This window comes from Camelina sativa, chromosome 16 (assembly GCF_030686135.1).
Source record: "Camelina sativa cultivar CO46 ecotype springtype chromosome 16, ASM3068613v1".
Classification (NCBI taxonomy): domain Eukaryota; kingdom Viridiplantae; phylum Streptophyta; class Magnoliopsida; order Brassicales; family Brassicaceae; genus Camelina; species Camelina sativa.
This window is the reverse complement of record NC_141895.1, coordinates 20,672,571-20,699,321: the sequence shown is the minus strand read 5'-3', so window position 1 is coordinate 20,699,321 and position 26,751 is coordinate 20,672,571. Positions and strand designations below refer to the sequence as shown.

General features: G+C 35.1%; 4 protein-coding genes, 1 long non-coding RNA gene and 5 pseudogenes across 5 annotated transcripts; 3 read left to right on the top strand and 7 right to left on the bottom strand.

The window, feature by feature from the left end:
• Nucleotides 1–38: 38 nt before the first annotated feature.
• On the top strand, nucleotides 39–1,301 carry LOC104750944 (Chaperone DnaJ-domain superfamily protein). Its single transcript, XM_010472803.3, has 4 exons — nucleotides 39–440; nucleotides 526–590; nucleotides 675–731; nucleotides 818–1,301. Exons 1-4 carry the CDS (start codon nucleotides 248–250, stop codon nucleotides 1,004–1,006), a joined length of 504 nt encoding a protein of 167 aa, XP_010471105.2. The 5' UTR covers nucleotides 39–247; the 3' UTR covers nucleotides 1,007–1,301.
• Nucleotides 1,302–3,161: 1,860 nt separating this feature from the next.
• LOC104750943 (uncharacterized) lies at nucleotides 3,162–3,907 on the top strand. The gene has a single exon (XM_010472802.3). The coding sequence runs from the start codon at nucleotides 3,341–3,343 to the stop codon at nucleotides 3,758–3,760; it is 420 nt and encodes a 139-aa protein (XP_010471104.1). The 5' UTR covers nucleotides 3,162–3,340; the 3' UTR covers nucleotides 3,761–3,907.
• Nucleotides 3,908–5,176: 1,269 nt separating this feature from the next.
• Nucleotides 5,177–5,515, bottom strand: LOC147925786 (putative F-box protein At1g70390 pseudogene; annotated as a pseudogene).
• A 3,505-nt stretch (nucleotides 5,516–9,020) lies between these two features.
• On the bottom strand, nucleotides 9,021–10,569 carry LOC109129590 (uncharacterized). Its single transcript, XR_015583920.1, has 2 exons — nucleotides 9,447–10,569; nucleotides 9,021–9,359 (listed from the first exon to the last, which is right to left on the bottom strand). It is a non-coding gene; the product is annotated as an uncharacterized LOC109129590 (long non-coding RNA).
• Nucleotides 10,570–11,985: 1,416 nt separating this feature from the next.
• Nucleotides 11,986–13,222, bottom strand: LOC104750942 (putative F-box protein At1g70960 pseudogene; annotated as a pseudogene).
• A 613-nt stretch (nucleotides 13,223–13,835) lies between these two features.
• Nucleotides 13,836–15,167, bottom strand: LOC104753764 (putative F-box protein At1g70970 pseudogene; annotated as a pseudogene).
• A 2,169-nt stretch (nucleotides 15,168–17,336) lies between these two features.
• On the bottom strand, nucleotides 17,337–18,650 carry LOC104753763 (putative F-box protein At1g70960 pseudogene; annotated as a pseudogene).
• Nucleotides 18,651–20,171: 1,521 nt separating this feature from the next.
• Nucleotides 20,172–21,834, bottom strand: LOC147925785 (putative F-box protein At1g70970 pseudogene; annotated as a pseudogene).
• A 955-nt stretch (nucleotides 21,835–22,789) lies between these two features.
• Nucleotides 22,790–25,836, bottom strand: LOC104750941 (protein WVD2-like 7). Its single transcript, XM_087493506.1, has 8 exons — nucleotides 25,610–25,836; nucleotides 24,442–25,059; nucleotides 24,144–24,358; nucleotides 23,956–24,048; nucleotides 23,789–23,885; nucleotides 23,633–23,704; nucleotides 23,428–23,535; nucleotides 22,790–23,232 (listed from the first exon to the last, which is right to left on the bottom strand). The coding sequence occupies exons 1-8, from the start codon at nucleotides 25,652–25,654 to the stop codon at nucleotides 22,999–23,001; spliced, it is 1,482 nt and encodes a 493-aa protein (XP_087349632.1). The 5' UTR covers nucleotides 25,655–25,836; the 3' UTR covers nucleotides 22,790–22,998.
• On the top strand, nucleotides 25,783–26,028 carry LOC109129523 (uncharacterized). The gene is given in 1 exon segment (XM_019237785.1): nucleotides 25,783–26,028. A coding segment is annotated over 1 exon segment (246 nt).
• Nucleotides 26,029–26,751: the final 723 nt, after the last annotated feature.

The window sequence follows — 26,751 nt, the reverse complement described above, 5'->3', positions numbered from 1 at the left end:
GATTGTGTGGATAATATCTTGCTTTGTTGCTATGTTCCGGAACGTTCCTGAGACAAGATATTTTTGGAGACCTCGAAAACTTCTAGAACTTGTCTTTTGTAAGAATCTTGTTACATATAACCGCCATTGGAACTCAACTCCTGTTTTTATATAAACCCCCCAAACAAAAGCTTACAACTAATAATATATCATCTCGTGAATATGCGTTGATCAGATTACATATATAGAGAATATACGTAAGTAACCAATGGAAGGTGGCATTAAGCAAACGTCGTCGTATTACGAGATTCTTGGCGTTGCCGTTGATTCTTCGGCGGAGCAGATACGGCGGGCGTATCATAAGCTTGCTAAGAAATGGCATCCTGATCGGTGGACTAATGATCCTTTTGGAGCTGGGGAAGCTAAACGAAGGTTCCAGCAGATTCAAGAAGCTTATTCAGGTAAAGATCTGTTCAGACGTTGTTTTGAGTTTTTTTTTTTTGTTGTTGTCCCAGTGACTGACATTGTTTTCTTGGGATGTTTTAGTGTTGTCGGATCAGAGGAAACGAAGTCTTTATGATGCTGGACTCTATGATTCTGGAGAAGATGAGGTATGGTTATACTTCAATTGAGATATTCGTAAATTGTTTTGTTCATTACAAAAAACTGATTTGTTTTGTGTTTTTTCTCTAAAGGGATACTTTGATTTTGTTCAAGAGATGGTTTCACTCATGGCTCAAACTAGAAGAGAGGTACATCTCAACTTTAGCACCTGATTTGGAGATCTTTCACTGTTTCTTCTCACACACGTTAACGGTGTAATAATGTTGGCGTGCAGGAAAAGCAATACAGCTTGGAAGAGCTACAGACTATGGTCGATGACATGGTCTATGAGTTCCAATCAGAACCATTGTTCCAGAACCAATCAGTGGAAATGAATTTCGACCTAAACCAACCGGTTGACTGGCATCCACAGATGTCTCTACCGGTTTCAAGCTTTGACTTCTATCCGCAGAGCAGCTACTAAACTAGATCGATTTGGGGAAGCAGTAATATGAATCTCTCATATTTTGGTTTAGATTTCTTGGAGACTCCGACCCGTGCTAATGAAGGATCACTGTCCCGGGTTTTTTCAGCTGATGGTGGCTTCAAAATATCAACTACTCTTCTGTGACTTCTGGTACACGAAATAGAATCTGTTCTAGGGTTTTCACGTTTTGTTGTTTGGAAATTTTGCTAGGTTCAAGAAGCATTGGTTTGTAATTGCGTTTTTCTAATGCTTCTGTACTCTAGTAAAAACATCTTTTCATGTACCGAAACAATATCATTTGCAAAAAGAAAAATCTTTACAAAAAAGAAAAAAGAGGAAGAAGCAAGTTAAGCAATGGCGAACATATAGAGCCCAATTATCGTTTTCACTTTTCAGTTTAACCTTAAATTGGGTCCAAGTCTTTACTCCGGCCCATTGAGTCGGTCAATGTACTGTATATCCCTTTTCCAGTTTTATTCCAGTTTTAGAATATACATATAATTTTCTTAACATTAAATAAGACCGTAATAAAGCATAGTCGGTGGCCGTATTTATTATAATGATTAGTCAACGTATTCATTTATTTCAATTGCATGTGCAATGGTTAACCAAAAGAAACAAGTTATGGGATATAGGGATAGAGACGCTCTGTTATTAGCCTTCCCCAAATTATTATCCCCTTAAATTAACAACGTGAGTCCAATGGTTTGAATCCTAAACTAGAAGACTTCTCTTGTATTTGTTATTAGATTAAGATCCGTGCTAGGGTTAAAATTTATTTATATAATTATTTTAAAAAGTTTTTTAGGATAAAATATTATGCAATAAAATCATATGCTAAATATGATGACTTGAAATAAGACACCTATTTTGTAAGTTTTATATTGTATAATGATTCTAGATAAGTACCCGTGATATAACTTAACACTGGTTAAATTCTATTTTATACAAAATTTTGTATATTTTCTATTTTAAAATAAAATTTTAATATGTTGTATTAGTTTATGTATGTGAAGTTATTTCAACAATATATATTCTACATCATGACTTGAATGTCATTTTAATACATAATTTTGTAAAAGAAATTAATATGGTAAGTTAGATGATATCAAATGATTCTTTAGAATATTCTATTTGAGATTTTTTTAAATAAATTAAAGTTGTACCTACTATTTAATTTGTAACTATTTAGTCTATTCATGAATCTATAACTATTTGTAACCAATTTATTAAAATTATATAGTCTACAAAACAATATTGTGTATTTCCGTTTTATTATATAGGAGATTTTAGAGTTTTTTTTTCTTTTTTCCTGAGAAAGGAAATTCTCGTTGAGAATGTAAATATTTAGGATTACAATCACAGATTCTAAACCTACATAGGATTGACTCCCAAAGCAAAAAAAAAGAGAAAAAAAAAAGAGACAATTAGTCTATCGGCTCTACGTGAGCCGTGAAACAAAGTGATGCATGATTTTCTTAGAGTTTTACAAAAACAACAACAAAATGTAGTCCCTTGGGTTGAATTGAATTCTAATTAAACCTACAATACTTATATGGTTCTTTCACGATTTTTCTTTTTTTTGGGAAATCATAGTGACCTTAAAGATGACTAGGTATACTAATTTACTGCTTTCGACCAAATTCCAAGTTATAATATTAATCGCAGACTTCGCCTGCTTTTCATGATTTTGTTAGAAAAGGCGGTCCAATTCACGCTTTAGCAACGATGTTTCCAGTGGTGGTGTGACACCACACAGTGATGCATATTATACGCTTTAAATTTTATAAACCAGATTACTACCAATCTGCGATCAATCATTGTGTTATCAAACGTTCATATTATTGGTAGCAAATAATTGGAAAAACTTTTAAGTGTATATTTTATTTTTGAGTGGACGACGGTGGATTAAAAGGCTAATAATTCCACTGTTAAGTAATTTAAGTATTATTTCGAGCAACACGATCATGCATATGTTATATATGGTTTCCATATGGGACCCCTTAATCCAAGCTCCAACTCACATGTAAAAAAGCCTACTTCACCAATTGAATGTATTCTTCTTATTCTTCTCTTTTTATTAATTCTTGCATGTTGTAAAGTATATATATATATATATATATATATATATATTTTGTATAATTATCAAGACAGAAATATATAGACTTGAAGAAGTATATCAGTCCAGTCCCATGCACACCCTCTTACCAAACCACCTCACCAAATTTTCAACTCTTTTTTAAAAACGTCTAACTAGAGAATCTTCTCAAACCTTTCTTTTTATTCGATTCTCCGGGACAAGGAAAAAGAAAACATATAACAACTCTCATCATGCCGGAGAAAACTCACCGTTCAAAGGCTCTCGTGGTCACTATCTTCACGGCGATGGCGTTTCTCACGTTTCCTATGATCGTAAACGCCTCAGATCATTCTTCAACCAATAGAAAACTCGAAGAGGATCCTATTAAATGCACACCTTGTCTCCAAAACATTCCTCCTCCCTCACCTCCACCACCATCACCTCCACCGCCGTCCCCGGCTTGTCCTCCTCCGCCACGTCCACCTTCGCCGCCGAAGAAGTCTTACTGCCCGCCACCTCCGTCTACCTACATATACATGACGGGTCCACCCGGTGAGTTGTATCCCGTTGATCAGCAGTTTGGAGCGGCTGCTGGTAAAAGCTTCACGGTGGTTAAGATCTCGGGACTGATCGCATTTGGAGTTATGAGTTTCTTGATGAAGATGAACTAACGATGTTTTGTTGTTCAGATAAGCTCTTAATTTAACTATTATCCATGAAATTATCGACTGTGCATTAATTTACCATTTAAGTTAGGATAAATTGTGTTTCATCAAATTTCGTTGTACCAAAATTTATAATGAAACATGATTATACTATAATGTGAGTAAATTAAATTTATTTTTAATGTTCCCAGAAGTATCAATTATGGGCGATGATTTTTGAAAGAAAAATAAACAATATTCTTTAAATAAAAGTTACTGCTTCAACAATTAAAAAGAGACATTTATATAAAATTCTGGCTACGAAGAAAGTAAAAGTTAATTAAGTCAGGAATTTAAGATGAAGAAATTGTAAAAAAAAAAAACATATTTAAATTTGATAAAGAAGAAGAAAAAAAGTCAAAACCATAGATTTTCTTTGATCAACGTCCCAACTAGGTCATTGAAATAAGAGAGAGGTTTATCAGGTTACACCTATGAAAACTACCTTTCACCAAAACGTAGGTCGAAAGAACCGACCTTAGACGTGAAATGTGTAATTTGATCTCCTTAACCACATGCACAATTGTTCTTTGTTTTTTTATTTTTTTATTTTTATTTTTTTTACCGTTCTTCATTATTAATTTTGGCAATCTGAAAAAAGTTCTTTATATCTTGCGGTAAACAAAAACCATAACACAACCACCACAACAAGCAAGAACAACATTACAAAATACAACCAATCAAGCAAACAAAGGATTCTCAGACTTAGATAAGCCATGATCATGCACTCACCTCTTTTGCATTCTCACTCAATCACGACGAATCCAACACTTAGAAGCCTTCTCCTTTGTTTCTAACACAAAATCTTCATTCCACATTAACAGATCTCTCAAGAACAGCCAAGGATCTCACAAATCTCTCTCAAAAACGTTTTCTCCTTCTTCTCTCTGTTTCTCTGTCAAACAAGGTTAAAAGGACGAAATAAGTCGAGTTCCCCTTTTAAACTCGAATTTAGGGCTTCCCCTAAACCAACCATGCAAACCGGACGATTAAAATCGAACCCATCAAACCGTCTGCAAACGATGTCGATCGACACCCTAACCAAAATTCCAGAAATTGGTTCGCGGGCATTACAGAAATTTGTGTAAAATTGACACTTGTCATGAGTTAGTAACTTTTGAAATTGACACTTGTCACGATCTGGTGAGTTAGTAACTTTGAAATTGACATGTGTCACGATCTTGTAAGTTAGTAACTTTTGAAACCATATTTTATATAATAAGATATATAGATTAACGACCAAAACAAACAATCCCAATAAGGTATAGTGTTTTTCGAGAGACAACATTATTATTATTTTTAGCAAAAGTTTAAGATTAACCAACAATATAGAGAAATGAAATGGAACATTAATTAATCCCAATTAACTTGATCCGTTATTCTTCATCTCCAGAGAAGCCAAGTTGAATCTAGGTGGTCTAGAAAGAGTTGAGCAGGAGGATATGGAAGTCCCTCAGGAGGAGCATCATACAAGTCTTCAAACTCATATCTTCGGAGATGTTGGGTTGATTCATCGAAATAAAGCAAAGAGGTTGAACGTGAATCCTTCACGAAAGACACTTGAGAGAAAACAAGAACGCTTTTTCCAACGGTTCCTTTAAAGTTAAATCTGGTCTTTCCAACAATGTCTTTCCAATCAGGAATCACCAAGCGTTCGCTTGACCATCCTCCCGTTGCTTTCCTAACGTACAGCAGCAATTCTCCATTGTTGTAGTCAACCATGCGAGATAAATTAAGCGATGTTCTTTTTGTATTTCACCAGGCTCCATCCTCCACCGAAAACGTGTCAATTTAACACGTGTCGCTATCCCATGAATTGCTAACTTTGAAAACGAAAGATTATATAATAACATAATATTAAATACGTTATATCCAAAAAATATCAAACTTAAATATACGAAATATATTTTTTATTTATATAATAATTATTTTAGTAATGTTGTTCAAATTTCGGAACACACAAATGCAATATTTATTATAAGAGAGAATCTCGGAGTTTGATATATATAATGCTTTACATCTAAATACACAAGATGAAATTTCAGCTCCACACGTTACAAACTTACTATACCTATTGTCTAATTAGAATAGAGATTATTGATGCATGAAAATTAAAGTGACATATATTTACTATCACTGTGTACACGTTTTTGTAGTTTCACTACACAACTTCTTGATTTTTTCACCCTTTTTTCCTCCTTTTTTGTTTTGCACTTGCTAGGAAGCTTCAGTTTTGTTATATAGCATAAAATTAATGTACTCAAACTAACATGAAATGAAAAACTAACATTTCTATAACTTAACGGCAATATATAGAAATGACAAACTAACATTAATCCCAGTGAGACCACAATAGTAGTACATGAGAGACAACATTCTTAGTTAGCATAATTAAATAAAGAATAACCACTATAGAAAAAAACAGCAATGAAGACTAACAATTAACAACAATCCCAATAAGACTTGAGAGAGTGATAACCAAGCACTAGTTTCTGATAATCAACGTAACTCTCTTATTCATCAACATGATCCAAGAAGGTAAGGTTCGTTATACGCATTGACTCTGTCTATGTCTTACCTCATGAGCTCGTCGCTTGACATTATTTATGACCCCCATGCAGCTTGATTTGATATAAATCTGGAGCGGTAAAGAATGGCCTATAGAAAACATGGATCTTGTCTCCTTAAACATTTTTACCTTCAAGACCAATGAATACGGACCCTTTACAAACCATCCTCGTGAGAAAGATGAAGCCCTAATCGAAATCTTGCACACGCACGACACCGCTAAATGCCATTGCCTCAGCCTTTCTCATCTACAGGAGGATTGGGTACCTGTTGATTCCCTAAACTAATATCTGCACAATACGAAAAACAAAATGTTGAAATAGCAAATGATTTCAGCTTACAAGCAAAACAATGAGCACGTGCACACAACGGTCTCACGGATGGCATGGCATGCAAGAAAGCAAATCACCACCGCTAGCTTTTATCATCTCTAAGGTTTATGAGATCGTAATAATAACAGAAATGACAATCCGGAGTTGGTGTTTCTCCACAGTTGGCAATCTCTATAAGCTGAATTGGCTTGACAGGTTTCATCACATTCATTGGAGAATATATATAAGTACACAAACAAAAACAAAACAGCAACTAGTTTTATAGCTTTGAAGCTTCTAGGACAAGAGGGCAAAGAACTCTACCAGAGAGACCTCTTGGACAAATCAAAGCAAAGCACAATACTGATACAAGATCAGCATCATCATTACCGTAGAGAGTCACCGCGATAAGCCACTCTAAGTGACACTTGGAACTTCTCCGGTCCTGACCATTCTGAAAACAGAGAATCATACACAAACTATCATAACCAAAAACAACCCCAACATGAAACCGGAAAGAACAAGATATGTATGCTCTGGTTGACTGAGAATCAAAACAAGAAATTATATAAGTATGACCCCAAAAAAAAAAAAAGACAATACAAAACTACCTTGCAATAGCACCACGTGCTTTGTCCCTAAGTTCCTTATCACATACTCCAAAAACATATTCTCTTCCTTTCTCGGACAAACATACATGTCTATTGGAACATATACATGTCCATTGGACCCTTACGTTTCTGTCCATTGGACCCTTGCTGCTGACCTCTTTGACTAGGCTGAACTTCAACTACAAAGCTACTTCACAGGCGGCTGGCCTAGTTAATCATCGTATAAATTAAGTAGCTCGTGGTGGCAACATTTTCTTGAAGCAATTTTATTCCGAAGAATTTCAGCTAACACTTCATCTTAACATTTTATTGGAGAAATTACACTTTTTCCTCTCTTCTTTTTACTACACTTCTTAAGAGTATCAATCTGTTTTTAGAATATTTACGAAGAATGTTGCTATGATGATCGCGCGCACTCAGTGAAACTGCATAGATCGCTGCATCAATCTCGTTCTTTGTTATGAGTGGTTCGTGATTATTCTCTTCTATAGCAAAACTTAGATGAGAAAGTGATACCAAAACAATGGTTATAGAAAATGTCATGAAAATGTGTTTGTCGCTAGTGGCTTGTTGGTAGCATTTAAGCATAGGTCAGTGCTTGTGACTACTAGCTCGAGTGATCGAGCACACTTACCACAAACCCAAAACAAAAAGAAAATGCCATGAAAACGATTATACTCTCCATTTTTTACTACTTTGACTACTTAATTGGGTTTTTATGAGGATTTTTGTATATATAGCGTCGAATGTTCATTAATGTTATTTTTAGTATCATTGTACTAATTAATGAGAAAAAACATTTTTATTTATTTGTCTCTCATGAGACAATATATTATTAGTTATCAACATAATTTACATCTTTTGACGTTTTACATCGATCACATATGGTTCGTTTTAATGCATTTCAGTTTATAAAATTATGTAATAACTTGAATAAAAAAACAAAGCATAATCATGGTTAGAAAATTGGCTTCAATTCCTTCAATATTTGCATTCAAGGCTTCCTTAGTAAATTAACTATTTGTATTTGAATGAATACAAAAGTAAATAAATAACTAGATTAATTTACAATAAAACGTAACCATGCTGAGATTTGTTTACAGAGCATTTAGTTTCATACTTCACTAATTAGAAACTAAAACTCTTATGGGAGATCGTAATTATGAAGAAGTCGCCCTCCACTACATTTCGAATTAGAAACATTCATTTAGGAATTAGTACATGAGTTGTATGATCAACTAGCAGAAGATGATAACATATATCTTTTGTTACTGACTATTCTAACTTAGTGAAGATTAGCAATACATTAATTACAATTAAAGAAATTCGCAAGGAGTAAAAAGTTATTTTTTTTTTCTATCTCGCTTTAAGTCGTAGTTGCCACCAGCTCCTTTGGCATATGAAAGTGAAGTGACACATCCGTTTCCATCTATCTTACACGTTATAGTAGTTTGGTTCTTCGAATACAATTAACAAGTTCATTATTTTTTTAAAAAGTTTTCACTTAAAAAAAGTTTATTAGTAGTTTGGTTTCCACGTAGACGTATACAAACTTACTTGCCAATTCTTTTTTTTATTATTTTTTATTTTCATAAATGCATGATAAATTTTACACCCAAAAGTTGAATAACTCTGTTTTATGAATGGGCTTTGAAGCTTGAGAAACAGAGTATGGAAACTTCAATACTTAAAAGTCATATCTGAACTGTGAACGAACATTATTCTTTAGCACAAATAAACATTAACACGACAATAGAATTATTGTTTAGAAACATAGTTATAAAATATCTGAACTGAAAGAACATTATTATTTTAGCATAAGTAAAGGTCAACACGAGAATATGACCTATTACTAGAGGCACACCATTACTATTTATTTATTTAGCATACGTAAAAAAATTAACGACAATAGGACTTTGAGAGAGTGAACAACCAACGAGTCTTTGATCATAATCAGCGGACCAATTCTTGTTCTTCACATAAGGTAAAGGCTATCAACGTGATCCAAGAAGTTTCGAACACTTTCATCATTGCCAACCACTCCTTGAATCTCAAAGTTTCTGAAACTTTCTGTCTCTGTATTGTAATACAACACACAATAGTCAGGGCCGCCACGTTTGGTAGAGTTTTGTGCAAAAACAAGTTCGTTTTCTCCAATGGTACCTTGGAAATAAAATCCCTTCTCTCCAACAGCTTCTTCCCAGTGAAGAATATTTATGGGGGTTTTATCCCATTGTTGCGTACTCTCATCCAAAACAATTATATGAAAAACTTTAGTTCCCATTCGGTTCATCATTCACAGCTTCATTGTCCAAGTTTGGTTCATCATTCACATCTTCTTTGTCAAAGTCAGAGTCATTCACTAAGGCAATTTTCTCTTCGTAAAACACAAATCTCCAACTTGTATAATCGGATTCATAGTCAGGATATCTAATGACGGCAAACTCTTCAGACCTCACATTGAAGCTCATGAGCACTAATTTGTCACTATTGGACTGAGCTTCATCGGGTTGAGGTCGATAAGCTCCATAGTACAAAACCACCAAGATTCCTTCACCAAGTTGTACTGAAACATGTTATGCGGACATGTGATCGATCTCCAAGATTCTTCTTGATCGGGCTCCACCGTTAAGACTAGATATTCTATAGCTCCACCTAATGGTTCATGGGACTTCAACTGCGTGAGACATAACACCTTGAATACATTCGTAGCTTCATCGTATCCGAGAAAACTTGTTATGTAAGAATTTTCAGGCGCTTGGATCTCCGGTAAAATATGAAACATTCTCGTACCCGGATTGCAAATTGCAAGCTTAGTTTGTAACCTAAGACAGATCAAACCTCGGATGGGTTGAGAAACATCATATCTTGAATGTAGAGAAATACGCAACTGTTGTTGTCCAGAAGACAACAGTGGTTCCTCTTCTTGGTAAACAGAGTAAAACAACACCTCAGTGTAAGATGGTTCGGTTGTTAAGGTTTGCTCTTTATAAACAGTGTCAAACCACAACATCGTAGGTTCGGGTGGCTGTGATGTAGAACGTTGGACCATGAACATCACTCGAGGCCTTGTCATCGATCAGCTCAGGTAATCAACATTGAATTTTGTAGAGCGGATCATGGATGCCCATTTCTTCGAGACGAGGAGGAACTTCACCAAGGACTTCAAAGACAACCGTGACAGAAGATTCATTTAATGATCTTCAGTAAGTGACTCGAAATTTGATTTATCCATTCTTGTTTTTCTTTCTTTGTATTTGTAATGATATTTTCTGTTTTGAGATATGGAGAGACTAAACACACATATGTGGTATTTATAACAGAGTAGTCTCATAGTTTGTTACCAACGTTGTAACTTGTGAGTGCGGGTGATGATGACTTGTTGAGTCGTAAAAACGCGTACATCTTTATTTTACATATTATGAAATTACATCTCCAAAAACAACTAAAGTAGAATGTTTAATTATTGGCCAATTAGCATAGAGATTACTAGATACCATGCATGAAAAGTGACAAATTTGCTTTCATTTTACACGTTTTAGTAGTAATTTGGTTCTAATTCCAATATAATACTCACACGTAAAAATATTGATAACATGTTAACATTTTTCTAAAGGTTTTCACTTTAATTCTGTTTTGTTTATTGAGAAGGATTATTAACAGAGAGATTTCGTGTAAGCCAAGCGTGACTTGCAAGGTTTTCTTTCATCGTACTAATCTAGTCGATCGTCAATGCACAAAAATAATTTCAGATATAGAATTTAACTTCTTAAAAGTTTTCACTTTTCACTTTTATTCTTTGTACACAATTGTTAAAAGAAAGGGTTTCACGTATACGCATAAGATACTTTACTTGACAATCCTTTTAAATTCCTTTATTTATTTTTAATCGGGTTACTAGTTGAGGATTGTTTGGGTTTATGTTAGGATTTAAAATTGAAATAAAAATGACGTAATGTTATTTATTCATAAGTATGATATTATATAGAGATGTTTTGTTATATAAAAAAAAACAAAAGGTATACTATTATTATTGGTAAAAGAATTTCACAGAGAGTTACAAAGCTCAGCCAAACAGTAAAGGAATAATAGACAAAAGCAGATGGTAAAAATTGATAGCAACAAAAAAGCAATGTCGTGATTAAAAATCCAAATCTTTAGCTATAATAATAGTATACCTTGTCTAAGAGAAACTCTTATGACCACCCGGTTTGTTATTGAGGCTGGTGTCGTGAGAGTCATGGTCCTGATAGTGCGACTTTAGATGGTTCGGTCTTAAAAAACGTTACTTTAGAGTAATAGACTAATAGGTCGGTGGTTGCTACTCTCTTGGCGTTTATAAGATAGAATTGGAAATCTTGTGTTTTTTCTTCTAGCAACGTTTTGTTCTACGAGTCAAATGTCACTTTCTGTAGTTGAAAAGAATACCACACTATTATACTAAAGAAGTTGATTATTTTTTTCCCTTTCTCTTTGCACTTTATCAGGAATTGCTTCAATTTTGTAATTATACGGCATAAAGTACACGGCAGTAAAAAAAGAAAACATACAATCGCATAAGATATAGTCGAGAGAGAACATTATTATTTAGCATAAAATAAAGATTAACGACAATATAAATAAAAATTAACAATCCCAATAAGACTACTAGTACTACATGAGTACATGAGAGACATCATTATTAATTACCGTAAAATAAAGATTGACCACAATAGAAAGAAAATTAGAAATGAAGACTAACAACAATCCCAATGAGACTTGAGAGAGTGAACAACCAACTCTTATTCTTCATATAAGCCAAGTACTATCAACATGATTCAAGAAGGTTCGAACATAATAGTATCCATCAACCATTCCTTCAATCTCAAATCTTCTGAGGTTTGTTGTGTCTGTATCATAATACACCACAAATATTTGTCCCTCTAACCAACAGTATGGTGTGAAAACAAGTTCTCTTGTTCCAATGGTACCATTGAAAAAAACTTGTGATGTTCAACAGTTTCTAGCCATTGAGGAATCTTAACGATCTTTCTCCCCCAGTTTCCTGATATCTCGTTCCTAACCCACAATACAAAACATCCAATGCCATCATCGTCCCATATATCGACAATTCCACTTTTAAACACAGAGTCATCTACTAAGGCAATTTCCCCATTGTAATTCACCAATTTCCAACGATGATCATTAACTGTAGAGGTTTCGCCTCTGTCAGGTACTTCAATGACAGTGAAATCTTCAGAACTCACGTTGAAGCTCATTACCTGATATTTTTCACTATTGGGCTGAGCTACATAGTACAAGAAACCTCCTTTGAATAATCCTCGACTAACTTGTGAATGATCATGCTTACATGTGATACGGCTCCAAGAAGAGTCTTCAACCGATCCCTCCGTCACCGTGTATACATGAAACTCCTTAGTTCGCCTACCTTCTCCAAACTGTGTTATACATAACACCTTGAATACATCCGTAGTTTCATCGTATCCGAAAAAACATCTTATGGTAGCTCCGTTAGGCCTTTGGATCTGAGGTAAACGCCGAAACTTTTTCGCTCCCGGGTTGCAAATGACAACATTAGTACCACCTCGAAGACAGATCAAACCTTGGATGGGTTGAGAAACTTCATCAAGTGGTACTTCTGCTTCGTTGGTACGTATCTGTTGTTGACCAGAGGACAACAATGGTTCCTCATCTTGATAAACCGAGTGAAACAAGGCTTCGGCTTTGTTTTGTTGGATTCTTATATCATGGGCGACGAACAACACTCGAGGCCTTGTCATGGATCGATGCAAGTAAAGATCTCTGAATGCTTTTGTGCGGATTAAAGATGCATATTTCTTCGAGACGCATATGCATGTCACCAATGATTTCAGAGGCAACCGTGACATGATCTTCATTTGTACATCTTGAGGAAGTGCTTCGAAGTTTAAATTCTCCATTTCTTTTATGTTCTTCTCTAATGTATGTATTATGTGTTCTAGGAAAAAAAACACAGATGTGATATTTAAAGAAATCGTAGACTTTGTTACCAACGTTATGACTTTAGAATTTAATGTAACTTGTTGAGTATTGTAACGCACATAAATCTTTAACCTAACTTTATTAAATTGCATGCTTGAATCTTATAACGAAAGGAGAAATCATATGTTCCATACGTTGAAAACTTACTATAACTCACATTTAATTATTTGTAACTGCATTCATGATCTTTAACAAAAAAAGAACTTCATATGCATGAGAATAAAGATGCGGTTTCCAATTTAATTCTGTTAAATTCACATCTAAAAACAATAGAAGAAATTTCATGAATGCATGAGAGTTTTCACATGAATGCATGCATGAGAAGTTTCACACCCAAAAGTTGAATAACTCTGTTTTACAAAGAGGCTCACATAGCTTGAGGAACAGAGTATAGAAGAAACGTTATTAATTATATATCTGGAACTGTGAACAAACATTATTATTTAGCATAAATAAAGTTAACACGTCAATAGAAATGAAAAGGAACTAAACCAAAAAAAAAAAGATGAAAAGGAACAATCCCAATAAGACTAGTACTACTAGAGAGACAACATTATTTTCTAGCATAAGTAAAGATTAACGACAATAGCTAGGACTTGAGAGACAGAGCAACCAACGGGTTTGTGATAATCATTTGTGGACCAAATCGTTGTTCTTCACATAAGGAAAAGACTATCAACATGATCCACGAACGTTCGAACAATATCAAGTCGCCAACCACTCTTCCATTTCCAATATTAAACATTCTGATAATTTTTGTGACTGTATCGTAATACAACACAAAGAGATCACGGCCGTAACGGTTATTGTAATGTGTGAAGACAAGTTTTCCTGTTCCAATGGACCTCTGAAATGAAGTTCCATATCTCCAATGTTTTGTTCCCAACAATGAATCTTGATGCGCTCTCCCCGCCATTTCCGTGCGGTTTCATCCAAAACAAATATCTGAAAAACTTTAGTCCCATCCGGTTCATTCACAACTCCATTGCCAAAGTCAAAGTCATCCACTAAGGCAATGTTCCCATCATAAATCACAAAATTCCAATGGCTATGAGCAGATCCATCAGGAAATTCAATGACACTACTAAACTCTTCAGACCTAACATTGAAGCTCATGCATGACGACCAGAAATTTTCAATACTGAACCTGGCTCCATAGTACAAAACCCCTTCTTTCCATAGTCCTTCAATAGCTGGTGAATGATCATACTTACATGTGATCCGTCTCCAAGGTTCTTCAACCGATCCCACCGTCAAGACATGATATTCCTTGGTTTCTTGACCTGACATCATCAAGCTTGTCCTACATAACACCTTCAATACATTCGTAGCTTCATCGTATCCGAGAAAACTTGTTATCCAAGCATTTTCATGTGCTTGGATCTCCGGTAACTTCCGTAACTTTTTCGCACCCGGATTGAAAATTGCAAACTTAGTTCGAAACTGAAGACAGATCAAACCTCAGATGGGCTGAGAAATATGAGAAGCCATTGCTTCAAGAGGAATACGCAATTGTTGTTGACCAGACGACAAAAATGGTTTCTCCTCTTGATAAACAGAGTGAAACAACACCTCAGTGTCAGGTGAAAAGAGTATAAGTCTTCCCTCTTGATAAACAGAGTGAAACCACGAAATCTCAAGTTCGGGTAGCTGTGATGTATATCGTTCGATCATGAACACCAGTCGAGGCCTTGTCATCGATCGGCTCAAGTAGATTTTTCGAAATTGTTCCCCAAGGATAATAGATGCCCATTTTTTCGAGACGATGAGGAACTTCACCAAGGATTTCAGAGGCAACCATGACAGAATCAGCATTTGTAAATCCTCAGGAAGTGATTCGAAATCGAAACTTGAACTGTCCATTCTTTTTTTGTTGTCTAATGATATTATGTTATGTGTTTTGAGATATAAAGACTTAAACACGCTATCTGACTTGACAACGTTGCAGTTATGAAGACGAAACAATTAATCACTTATTGTTTACTTGTTCGTATGCAGAGGCAATATGGAGATGTATTAATAGTACAATTGGCGGACAACTGCAATTTTCAAACGATATGGATGCCAACATACGGATGCTGCTTAACTATCAAAAACAAACACACCTCCCAACCACTACAAGACTTCTTCCTTTTTGGATGCTATGTAGGATATGGAAATCGAGAAATGATTTCATTTTTCGGAAAATAGACTGGCAACCACATATTGTTGCTGATAAAGGGTTCCAAGATGTCAGTGAATGGACTGACGCTATGACTGCACAAACACAACCTACAACACAAGATAATTAATGGGACAACTATAACTACTGAAAATCGACAATGGTCTCTACCATCTGAAGGATGGCTTAAATGCAATTTTGATAGTGGATTCATTCAAGGAAGAGCTTTCACAACTACCAGATGGATAATACGAGACTCGTGTGGTAATGTCATCTTATCAGGAAGTGTTAAACTTAAACAGTCCCATACTACCTTACAAGCAGAAGCTTTAGGTTCCTGAATGCACTGCAAGAGTTTTATTACCGAGGGTATCATCATGTTTGGTTCGAAGGAGATAATTTAGAGCTTGTAACACTGATCAATAAACAAGGAGATCATCTACAGCTGGGTCCACTTCTATGTGATATCCAATTTTGGATGTCAAAACTTCTCCTGTGTTCTCTGGAGCAAGTACCACGAGACATGAATAAAGCAGCAAACAAGCTTTCTTCTTATGCAAACACTATGTCAAGTACTTATCAAACATTTGATACTTTGCCTGAATGGCTACTACAATGTTTGTAATACACTAATCTTAATAAAGCAAGATGTTAAAAAAAAAAAGACTTAAACACGCTGCAGATGCGATATTTATAAGAGAATCTCATAATTTGTTACTGAAAAAGTTGTGACTTGTGTGGGTGGTCACTTGTTGGGTCGTATAACGCGTATAACATCTTTACTTTATATTTCATTCTTAATTTACATCTAAACCCAAAAAAGGAGAAATGTTTATTACACACGCTAAAAGCTTACTAAAATTAGCATAGAGTTGATTGGATTGTTACATATTATCTTTCATAGTTTCATCGTACACGTTTTTAATAGTTTAATTATTCTAATACAACTGAATCATACGTCAAAATATCTCAGAGTTTGTTACTGAAACGTTGTGACGTGTGAGTGGGTGGTCACTTGTTGGGTCGTATAACATCTACTTTATATTTCATCCTTAATTTACATTTAAACCCAAAAGGAGAAATGTTTAATTAACACGCTAAAAGCTTACTAAAATTAGCATCGAGTTTATTGGATAACAGAATGTGAAATCTTCTCGTTTTCATCGTCACGTTTTTGACAGTTTAATTATTCGAATACAATTGAATCACACGTCAAAATATCGATAACACCTTCACCTCTTTATCAAAAAAAAAAAAAAAAAAATTCAGCGCACAATTTCAAAATAAAAAAAGATGTCACACGTCAATACTTACTAATTTATATGACTAAGTAACAGAGATATTTTGGTGGCAAATAACGTGACTTCGAAGGTTTTCTTTCATGGTACACATCTAGTCGTCAATGCACAAAATCAATTCAATTCAAATATACATTAGTAACACGTTTTCAGTTATAAAAAGTTTTCAGTTTTCACTCTAATATTTTGTAACCAATTCTTTCAAATTTCTTAATTTATTTTTTTGCCCGGTTACTTGTTGAGGATTGTTTGGCTTATGTTAGGATTTAAAAATGATGTAATGTTACTATTATAAAGTATATTATTCAGACTCAAGAGTGTTATTTATTGTTTATAGTAACGTCACATAATTACAAAGTTCAGCCAAACAGTAAAAGAACAATACACAGTCTTTAGTGCAACTGTGCAAGCAAATTTGGATATGGTCCTCCTATGTTAAATGATAAGTTTTACAACTCTTTGGTTGAGTGAAGCTAACCCAAAATGCTGGATAAGCTCTGTTTCATCAAAAGGCTCCCACGGCCTAAGAAACAGAGTGTAGAAACGTTATTAATTAACTTATACATCTGAAACATTATTATTTTGCATACATTAAGTATAAAGATGAACATTATTGTTTAGCATAGATAAAGATTAAGGACAATAGAAATGAAAACTAACAATCCCAATAAGACTAGTACTACTTGGGGAGACAACATTATCGTTTAGCATAAAGATTAACCACAATATAACGTAACTACTCGAGACACTGAACCAGCCAACCAACCAGTTCATGTTACCAAATGGACCAACTCTTATTCTTCACAAAAGCAGAGGACTATCTATATGATCCAAGAAGGTTCGAATAGAATGAAATTGATTTCCAACAACCCCTTTAATCTCATACTTCATAACATCTCTCGTGGCTGAATCGAAATACAACACAAAGAGTGATCCCTAACGCGCGCAGGCTGGCATGAAAACAAGTTTTTTTGTTCCAACGGTACCTATAAAATAAAACACCATGTCTTCAACAGTTTGCTTCCACTGAGGAATCATAAACGAGACCATATCCCATTTTCCTGAAACTTCATTTCTAACCATCATTTGAATCGATCCATTGGCAGGGGCGTCCATCACCAAAGCAATTCCACCTTTGACATTCACCAGTTTCTTCATTCGAGTGTCGACTCCCTCAGGTAATTCAATGACAGTAAACACTTCAGAACTCAAGTTGAAGCTCATTAGCAGAGATTCGTCGGTATGGGACCGAGCTTTGTAGTACAAAACTCCATCTTTATATAGTCCTTCCGTAACTGGAGAATGATCATGATCACATATGATCCTTCTCCAAGATTTTCACTCGATCCTATCGTCAAAATCTGATGTACCTCAGCTCCTTGTGATTTATCAAACGCTAAAACCTTGAACACATTTGTAACTTCATCGTATGCGAAATTTTTTTTTATGGCCGCTTGTTTACGTACTTCGATCTCTGGTAAATAAGTCAGAGACTTTCCCGTACCCGTATTGTAAATGACAACCTTACTTTTCTCGCGAAGACAGATCAACCCTCGGACGGGTTGAGCAATCCTACCATATCCTAGTTCAGGAGAGATACACACCTCTTGCTGATCACCACCAGAAGACATCAACAATGACTCCTCCTCTTGAGAAACAGAACATCAGCTACGGTTGGGCTGAACTTAAGTCGATGGACTATGAACATCACTCGAGGCCTTTTCATCGACTGACTCAAGTAAAGCTGTCTGAATTCTTTCGAAGGGATTAAAGATGACCACTTCTTTGAGACGCTGAATATCATTAAAAATTTGAGAGGCAACCGTGACACAATTAAGATACTAAAATTGTTGGCTAATCAGCATATTAGTGGATACCAAGCATAAAATTTACAGACTTTCTTTCATCCTTCACAATTAAGCACACGTCAAAATATAAGATAATACTTTAATTTTAATTATTTTTAATTGCATGAATAAAACTTATTTTTATGAATAAATAAGCATGACTTGAGTTGAAAGGTTTTGTTTTAATCTTACACGTTTTCAGTTTTCACTATAATTCTTCGTACACAATTAAGTACAGTATACTACTATTCATAGTAGTTTTTATTATTGGTTAAAGTATTAGCAGAGTCACACATTTCAATTTTAACAGAACGCTAAACAAAAGCAGAGGATGATATGATTTGATTAGCAACGATAGAAAGCGATGCAGCCAACAGCAGAATTCAAATGGACACATGTCTGTTTAGTTTTCGCTTCTTCGAACACCAATATTTTGTTTCATTTCGACCGCCATGAGATTACCCTTTTGCAAATCTGAATCTTTAGTCGCACGTTGTTGTTTATTACTGACTATTACCTTTACCATTTTAGCTTCTTCAAAACCGTGTTTGTTAGAAACTCTTGTGACTGCCCTGTTTGTCATCGAGGCTGAGGTCGCGGGTCGTGATCTTAATGGTGCTACTTTAGATGGCTCTCTCTGAAAAATATTTAGAGAAAGCAAGTTTAGGGTATTAAGTTGATGGCTGCTACATTATGAAGAAGTCGCCCTCCACTACATTTCGAATTAGAAACATTCATTTAGGACATGTGTTGTATGATCAACTAGCAGAAGATGACAATATATATATCTTTTGTTATTGACTATTCTGACTTAGTGAAGATTAGCAATACATTAATTACGGTTGAAGAAATTCGCAAGGAGTAAAAAATTATTTCTTTTTTTCTATCTCGCTTTAACTCTTAGTTGCCGCCAGCTCCTTTGGCATATGAAAGTGAAGTGACACATCTGTTTCCATCTATCTTACACGTTTAAGTAATCTCAAACAAGATAGATAATGCTCTTAAAGAGCTTATTGAAAGAGAAATCTAAAACTGAAAATACAATAGCTCATTGGAGTTTTATTCAAATGTAAAGAACAAAGAGAATGAGAAGCTTTAGGTTGTCTTCAAGAACAAAGAGATTGTAGATTTATATTTCATAAATGGGAAGAAGGAGAGTTGTCTCAATACAACTCTCAAGATTCCATTTCTTAGAGTCTTTGTGGCTTGCTCTAATAGGTTCTTCGAATACAATTAACAAGTTCATTTAAAAAAAAAAGTTTTCACTTAAAAAGAGTTTATTAGTAGCTTGGTTTCCACGTATACGTATACAAACTTACTTGCCAATTCTTTTAAATTTCTTTATTTTTATTTTTTTTTATCATAAATGCGTGAGAAATTCACACCCAAAATTTAAATAACTCTGTTTTATGAAGGGGCACTCAAGCTTAAAGTCATATCTGAACTGTGAACGAACATTATTCTTTCGAACAAATAAAGATTAACACGACAATAGAATTATTATTTAGAAACATAGTTATAAAATATCTGAACTGAACGAACATTATTATTTTAGCATAAGCAAAGGTCAACACGACAATAGGTATGAAAACGAACAATCCCAATAAGACCTATAACTAGAGGCACACCATTATTATTTATTTATTTAGCATACGTAAAGAAATTAACGACAATAGGACTTTGAGAGAGTGAACAACCAATGAGTCTCTGATAATAATCAGCGGACCAATTCTTGTTGTTCACATAAGGTAAAGGCTATCAACGTGACAAGAAGGTCGAACAGAGTCATCATTGCAAACCACTCCTTGAATCTCAAACCTTCTGAAACTTTTTGTCTCTGTATTGTAATACAACACACAGTAGTCAGGGCCGCCAATTTCGGTAGATTTTTGTGCAAAACAAGTTCGTTTTCTCCAATGGTACCTTGGAAATGAAATTCATTCTCTCCAACAGCTTCTTCCCAATGAAGAATCTCTATGGGGATTGTCTCCCATTGTTGTGTACTTTCATCCAAAACAATTATATGAAAAACTTTAGTCCCATTCGGTTCATCATTCACAGCTTCATTGTCCAAGTTCGGTTCATCATTCCCAATAAAATCAGGAATGATGTAAAAGTCACAGTCATTCACTAAGGCAATTTTCTCTTTGTAAAACACTAATCTCCAAAGTGCATATATGGAATCATATTCAGGATATCTAATGACGGCAAACTCTTCAGACCTCACATTGAAGCTCATGAGCACAAATTTGTCACCATTGGACTGAGCTTCATCGGGTTGAGCTCCATAGTACAAAACCCCTCCTTTACATATTCCTTCATCAAGTTTCACTGAATCATGTTCATACGGACATGCGATCGATCTCCAAGATTCTTCTTGACCGGACTCCACCGTCAAGACTAGATATTCCCTAGTTGTGGGTAATGACTTAGACTTCGTGATGCATAACACCTTGAATACATTCGTAGCTTTATCGTATCCGAGAAAACTTGTTATGTAAGAATCTTCAGCCGCTTGGATCTCCGGTAAAGTATGAAACATTCTCGTACCCGGATTGCAAATCGCAAGCTTAGTTTGTAACCTAAGACAGATCAAACCTCGAATGGGCTGAGAAACAGCATAGCTTGAATGTAGAGAAATACGCAACTGTTGTTGTCCAGACGACAACAATGGTTCCTCGTCTTGATAGACAGAGTGAAACAACACCTCAATGTAAGGAGGGGTTCTAAATATTTGCTCTTTATAAACAGTGTCAAACCACAACATCATAGGTTCGGGTGCAGTGGCGGAGCTAGGAAATTAGTTTACCAAGGTCAAAATAAATTTTAAGGTGTCAATTATGTTGTTAATTTTTTTATAAGGGTCAATTGTGCTATTTTACCAGGGTCAATTTGATTTTTTTCTTTAAAAATTTAACCAGTTTTAAAAATTCACCAGGGCCATTTGACCCACATCATCCTATATTGGCTCCGCCCATGTTCGGGTGGCTGTGATGTAGATCGTTGGACCATGAACATCACTCGAGGCCTTGTCATCGATCGGCTCAGGTAATCAACATTGAATTTTTTAGAGCGGATCATGGATGCCCACTTCTTCGAGACGAGGATGAACTTCACCAAGGACTTCAGAGGCAACCGTAACTGAATATTCATTTGATGATCTTCAGGAAGTGACTCGAAATTTGATTTCTCCATTTTTGTTTTTTCTTCCTTTGTATGTGTAATGATATTTTGTGTTTTGAGATATAGAGAAACTAAACACATATCTGTAGTATTTATAACATAGTAGTTTCATAGTTTGTTACCAACGGTGTAACTTATGAGTGTGGGTGATGATTACTTGTTGAGTTGTAAAAGCGCATACATCTTTATTTTACATATCATTAAATGCTTTACATCTCAAAAATAAACGAAAGTAGAATGTTTAGCTCCACACGTTAACAACTTACTAAAATTATTGGCCAATTAGCATAAATATTACTAGATACCATGCATGAAAAGTGACAAATTTGCTTTCATCTTACACGTTTTAGTAGTAATTTGGTTCTAATTCCAATATATAAAAATCACACGCCAAAATATTGATAACAAGTTAACATTTTTCTAAAGGTTTTTACTTTAATTCTGTTTTGTCTATTGAGAAGGATTACTTGCAAGGTTTTCTTTCATCCTACTAATCTAGTCGTCAATGCACAAAATAAATTCTGATATAATGTGTTTTAGACAAATTGTGGTTATGATCAAAGAAGACAGAAGTGGTATATATTTATAGAAATTAGAAATCTGAGTTTGTTACCAACGCTTGTGACTTTAGTTTAACTTGTTGAGATTGTAAAACGCATATAACTTTTAACTTTATTTCGTGCTTACATGATCCACAAACAAAAAGAGATATTTTGGTTCCACAATTAAGTTTCTAAAATTGTTGGCTAATCAGCATATAGATTAGTGGATACCAAACATGAAATTTACAGACTTTCTTTCATCCTACACAATTAAATCACACCTCAAAATATAAGATAATACCTTTTAATCTTAATTATTTTTAATTGCATGAATGAAACTTATTTTTATGACTAAATTAGCATGACTTGAGTTGAAAGGTTTTGTTTTAATCTTACACATCTACTCATCTTACACGTTTTCCGTTTTCACTATAATTCTTTGTACACAATTAAAAGTATACTACTATTCATAGTTGTTTTTATTATATTGGTTTAAAGTATTAGCAGAGTCGCACATTTCAATTTAAACAGAACGCTAAACAAAAGCAGAGCATGATTTTTTTTTTTTTTTTTTTGGACAACAAGCAGAGGATGATATGATTGATTTGGTAGCGATAGAAAGGGATGCAGCCAACAGTAGAATTCAAATCGCGACTTGTCTGTTTAGTTTCCGCTTCTTCGAACACTAATCTTTTGTTTCATTTCAACCGCCATGAGATTACCCTTTTGCAAATCCGAATCTTTAGCCGCACGTTGTTGTCTATTACTGACCATTACCTTTATCATTTTAGCTTCTTCAAAACCGTGTTTGTTAGAAACTCTTGTGACCGCCCTGTTTGTCATCGAGGCTGAGGTCGCGGGTCGGGATCTTAATGGTGCTACTTTAGATGGCTCTCTCTGAAAATATTTAGAGAAAGCAAGTTTAAAGTATTAAGTTGATGGCTGCTACTTTCCTGGTCTTTGGAATATATAACTACAATACTTGTGACAAGTATTGAAATCGAGGTTCTAAACTACAAGTAGAGTAGTCGATGGACACTTGAGAGATTCCTTATTTTTGTTCAGACAAAGCTTACAATTGTATAAACATACCTTGTTATGAGACCCCGGTCTAGTACTGGTGTTGTAGAATGAAGGCATTGGTGTTGCCTTGAAGTTGAGGCTTTTCCTGAATTGTTTCATCTCAGCTTCCGCCTTTTGCTGCATCCAAAATGTTGATCCAATCAAGTTAGCTATTTTTGAATTGTAAAAGACATGACATGTGTACATTTTCAAAGAGACATGGATATGATAATACCTGTGTTTTGGCCTGAACTTGGTTTGTTTCTGTTTTCTTAGCATGTATTTTCTCCTCGAGTTTCATATAGAACTATATTGAGATATAAAAATTTCATCAGATCCTTAAAAACAACAAAGGAGAGTAAACTACAATTATTGTGAAGAGAAAGAAGACCTCTTTTCTCTTCTCAGCTCGTTCGCTACATTTGAAACGGAAACTAGTAGAACCTGTACTCATCTGCAGCTTTGAAGAATTGGTACTAGTCTTTAACCTGCAAGTGAAACCATTAGATTGTTGAAAGTGATGACCTCAAAAAACTATAGTGGTCTTATTATTTGAACCTGTTTGTAGCAATATTATGAGTTCGAGTCTTGGTTTTCTTCGATGTTTTAGGCTGAGACTCAATGGTTTTCCTCGGTCTTGATTCCTTTTGGCTATCACAAAAAGAATACTTAGGTCTTAACTCTTAAGCAAAGAGAAAGATGAAACAGAGTTGTAAAAGTTATCTATGGAAATAAAAGTAGAGTACCTCTTGGCATCTACATTGGTTTTAGAATTATAACTTAAAGAAGAACCCTTTGTCATCATGTAAGTAGCTTTTGGCGTAATATCATGTATTTTTGTAGAAGCTTTAGCCACACGCACATCATGAGGACTAATAGGTTTCACGCTCTCCCGCGACTTCAATCTAGATGCAGAGGAGGATGACGAGGAGGAGGAGGGTGTTTCCGTAGCATGAGATGGCTATGAATGACCAAGAAACACATAAAAGTTTAGATTTCTGAATTTGTACTCACAATGCAAAAACCAACAAGGCTTACTCTCACCTTTTTTGGAACATGTTCATCGAGTCTTGATCCCATCTCTTCAACTGAAGCAGAATCTTGAATCTCAATCTCCTTTGGTATCTCATGAGTTCCAAGATCCTCACACTCAACCAGAACAGCAAGAGTCCTGTTGTCACCACCACCTTCTTCTTCATCAAGCTCAACCACTTCATCCGAATTCACCAAAATCTCATCATAGCTCACACAATGTACACTTTCCTCATCATACTCCTCACATTGACTCTTTCCTTGACCACATTTCTCTTGTCCATGGCTGTAGTTACAAACACTGTTTGACTGACTTGTGTTCTCCGAGAAACTCCCATCAGATCGATAATCCTCGAAACTTTCAGTAGCGTAGACAGCTTCATCATACGGTTCACCACCTGTTTGACGAACTCCCCAAGTTTGAGATTCAAGAGAAGCCGGAAATCTGATTCCTTTCTTCTTGAAATGAGCCTCAAAATGTGCTTTCATCTCAGTAACAGAGCCAGGTTTAGAGCACTTGTCAACTTCTTCAAGATACCTATTGTGTGAAAAAGATGACCTCTTCTCCCATGCTAAACCTTCTTTCTCGAATCTTCCAAACGATATTGATCCAGAGTGGATAGAACTTCCCTGCAATTTAGATTCATATACCAATAAGAACAATCCTTAAACATACATACAATGCCGTGACCTTAGGTTCATTTGAGCTACGTACAATAAAAATAAAATATAATGAAAATCATAATATCCTTTTTTACCTAAAAAAACGATTACTAACTCACATAATCTAGTTTTCTAACCAAACCATTCAACCTCTCGTGTGACAATAAGAATTTCTCTAACAAAGAGCCCAAAGACTAAATACTTACTATATACATAAACCAAATTTTAGGAAAAATTAAAATGTGGTCCTCTTATTTTTCCCATTTTATTGTAGTCTAAAGCAATTGACTATTCTTCCAAGACATGAAGCACTCTACTCTGCTCTGCATACACGCTACTTATGCGGTTTATTTTAGCAACAACCGTACAATCTAAGGCCATTCTTGATTTGATTCTTAAAAGGGAAGATACACAAGTAACTCAGATTCGGCAAGAACAAATTAGTAAACAGAACAAACAGAGTAGTAGAAGAAACAAGTAAAGGAGTAGTGGGGCATTACAGTAGAGAAGAAGTTACCTGAAAACTAAGGCTAAACGGTTCATGATGAATCTCGCCAGCCATAATTGATCTTTCAAGATTTGAGAGAAGTGTAAAGCTTCGAAAAAAATGAGAAATAATAGAGAAAAGAGAAGAGAAGAGAATCTATAGATTGATGAGGAGAGTGGGAGACGAAAGGGTCTGAAAGTATCATGTCATGTGCTTTTTTTCTTGTCTTCTTCTTGTCAGAGGGGATGCTCACGTTCTCCGTTATCAAAATCCCGTTTATTTAGGGTTATCAACGGTCCAGATTCATCCGATTTATAAAGTTTAGACGGCGGTTTACTGTTTTGACGGCAGATGTGGATCGTAAAAAACTCGAACGTGGCAGGGTTACGCCACGTCATTAAATTCTTAATGGACTCAGGCCCACTCAGACACTTTTCTCGAGCCCATAAAAAGAAAGGGTCTTAGGAGGAGGAGTTACCCTAAGAACATGGGTCTTAGTGGGATTGGCCGACGTACACACTGTAGTGGGAATGCAAGAGTTATTCTATAGCCAAGTTCCCACTGAGCTGAGAAGCATCGGTCTTGCGCTTAACTTAAGTACGTTGGGGGTGGGAAGCTTATTGAGCAGCTTACTCATCTCTCTGGTCGACTTAGCCACTAGAGGAGACGCTGGAGACAGCTGGTTCAACAGTAATATGAACAGAGCCCATCTCGATTAAAAATCTTGTTTTTTAAATGTATACACCAAGGTTAATTTACATTTTCCTGGCTAAGATTTTATTTTGGTTATAGTCTTCTTATATACCATGGAACATATTTCATTGAAATGACAAATTAGTTTTACTTTAGGAAATTAAGGATGATTGTATACTAGTAATTAATATGTAAAGGAGAGAAATCTGTTGGTAATTTAGTGGTCACATAGACCATGAATCTTCTTTTCTGGTCACATTGAATTATAATTTCTATGACAAGGTTTTGGTTTGGGGATCTTCTAGTTGAACAATGTTGGGTTATATGTATTGTTGTGGATGTTATCTTTGCAAATAAGAAAGCTTGTACAGCACCCTGAAGGATTCGTATTATTCAACAAATGAATTTTAGTCTGTATATATAGACCTTGATCTAACAAGTTGAAACCGAAACTTAAACTGCTACAATGCGAAACAAAC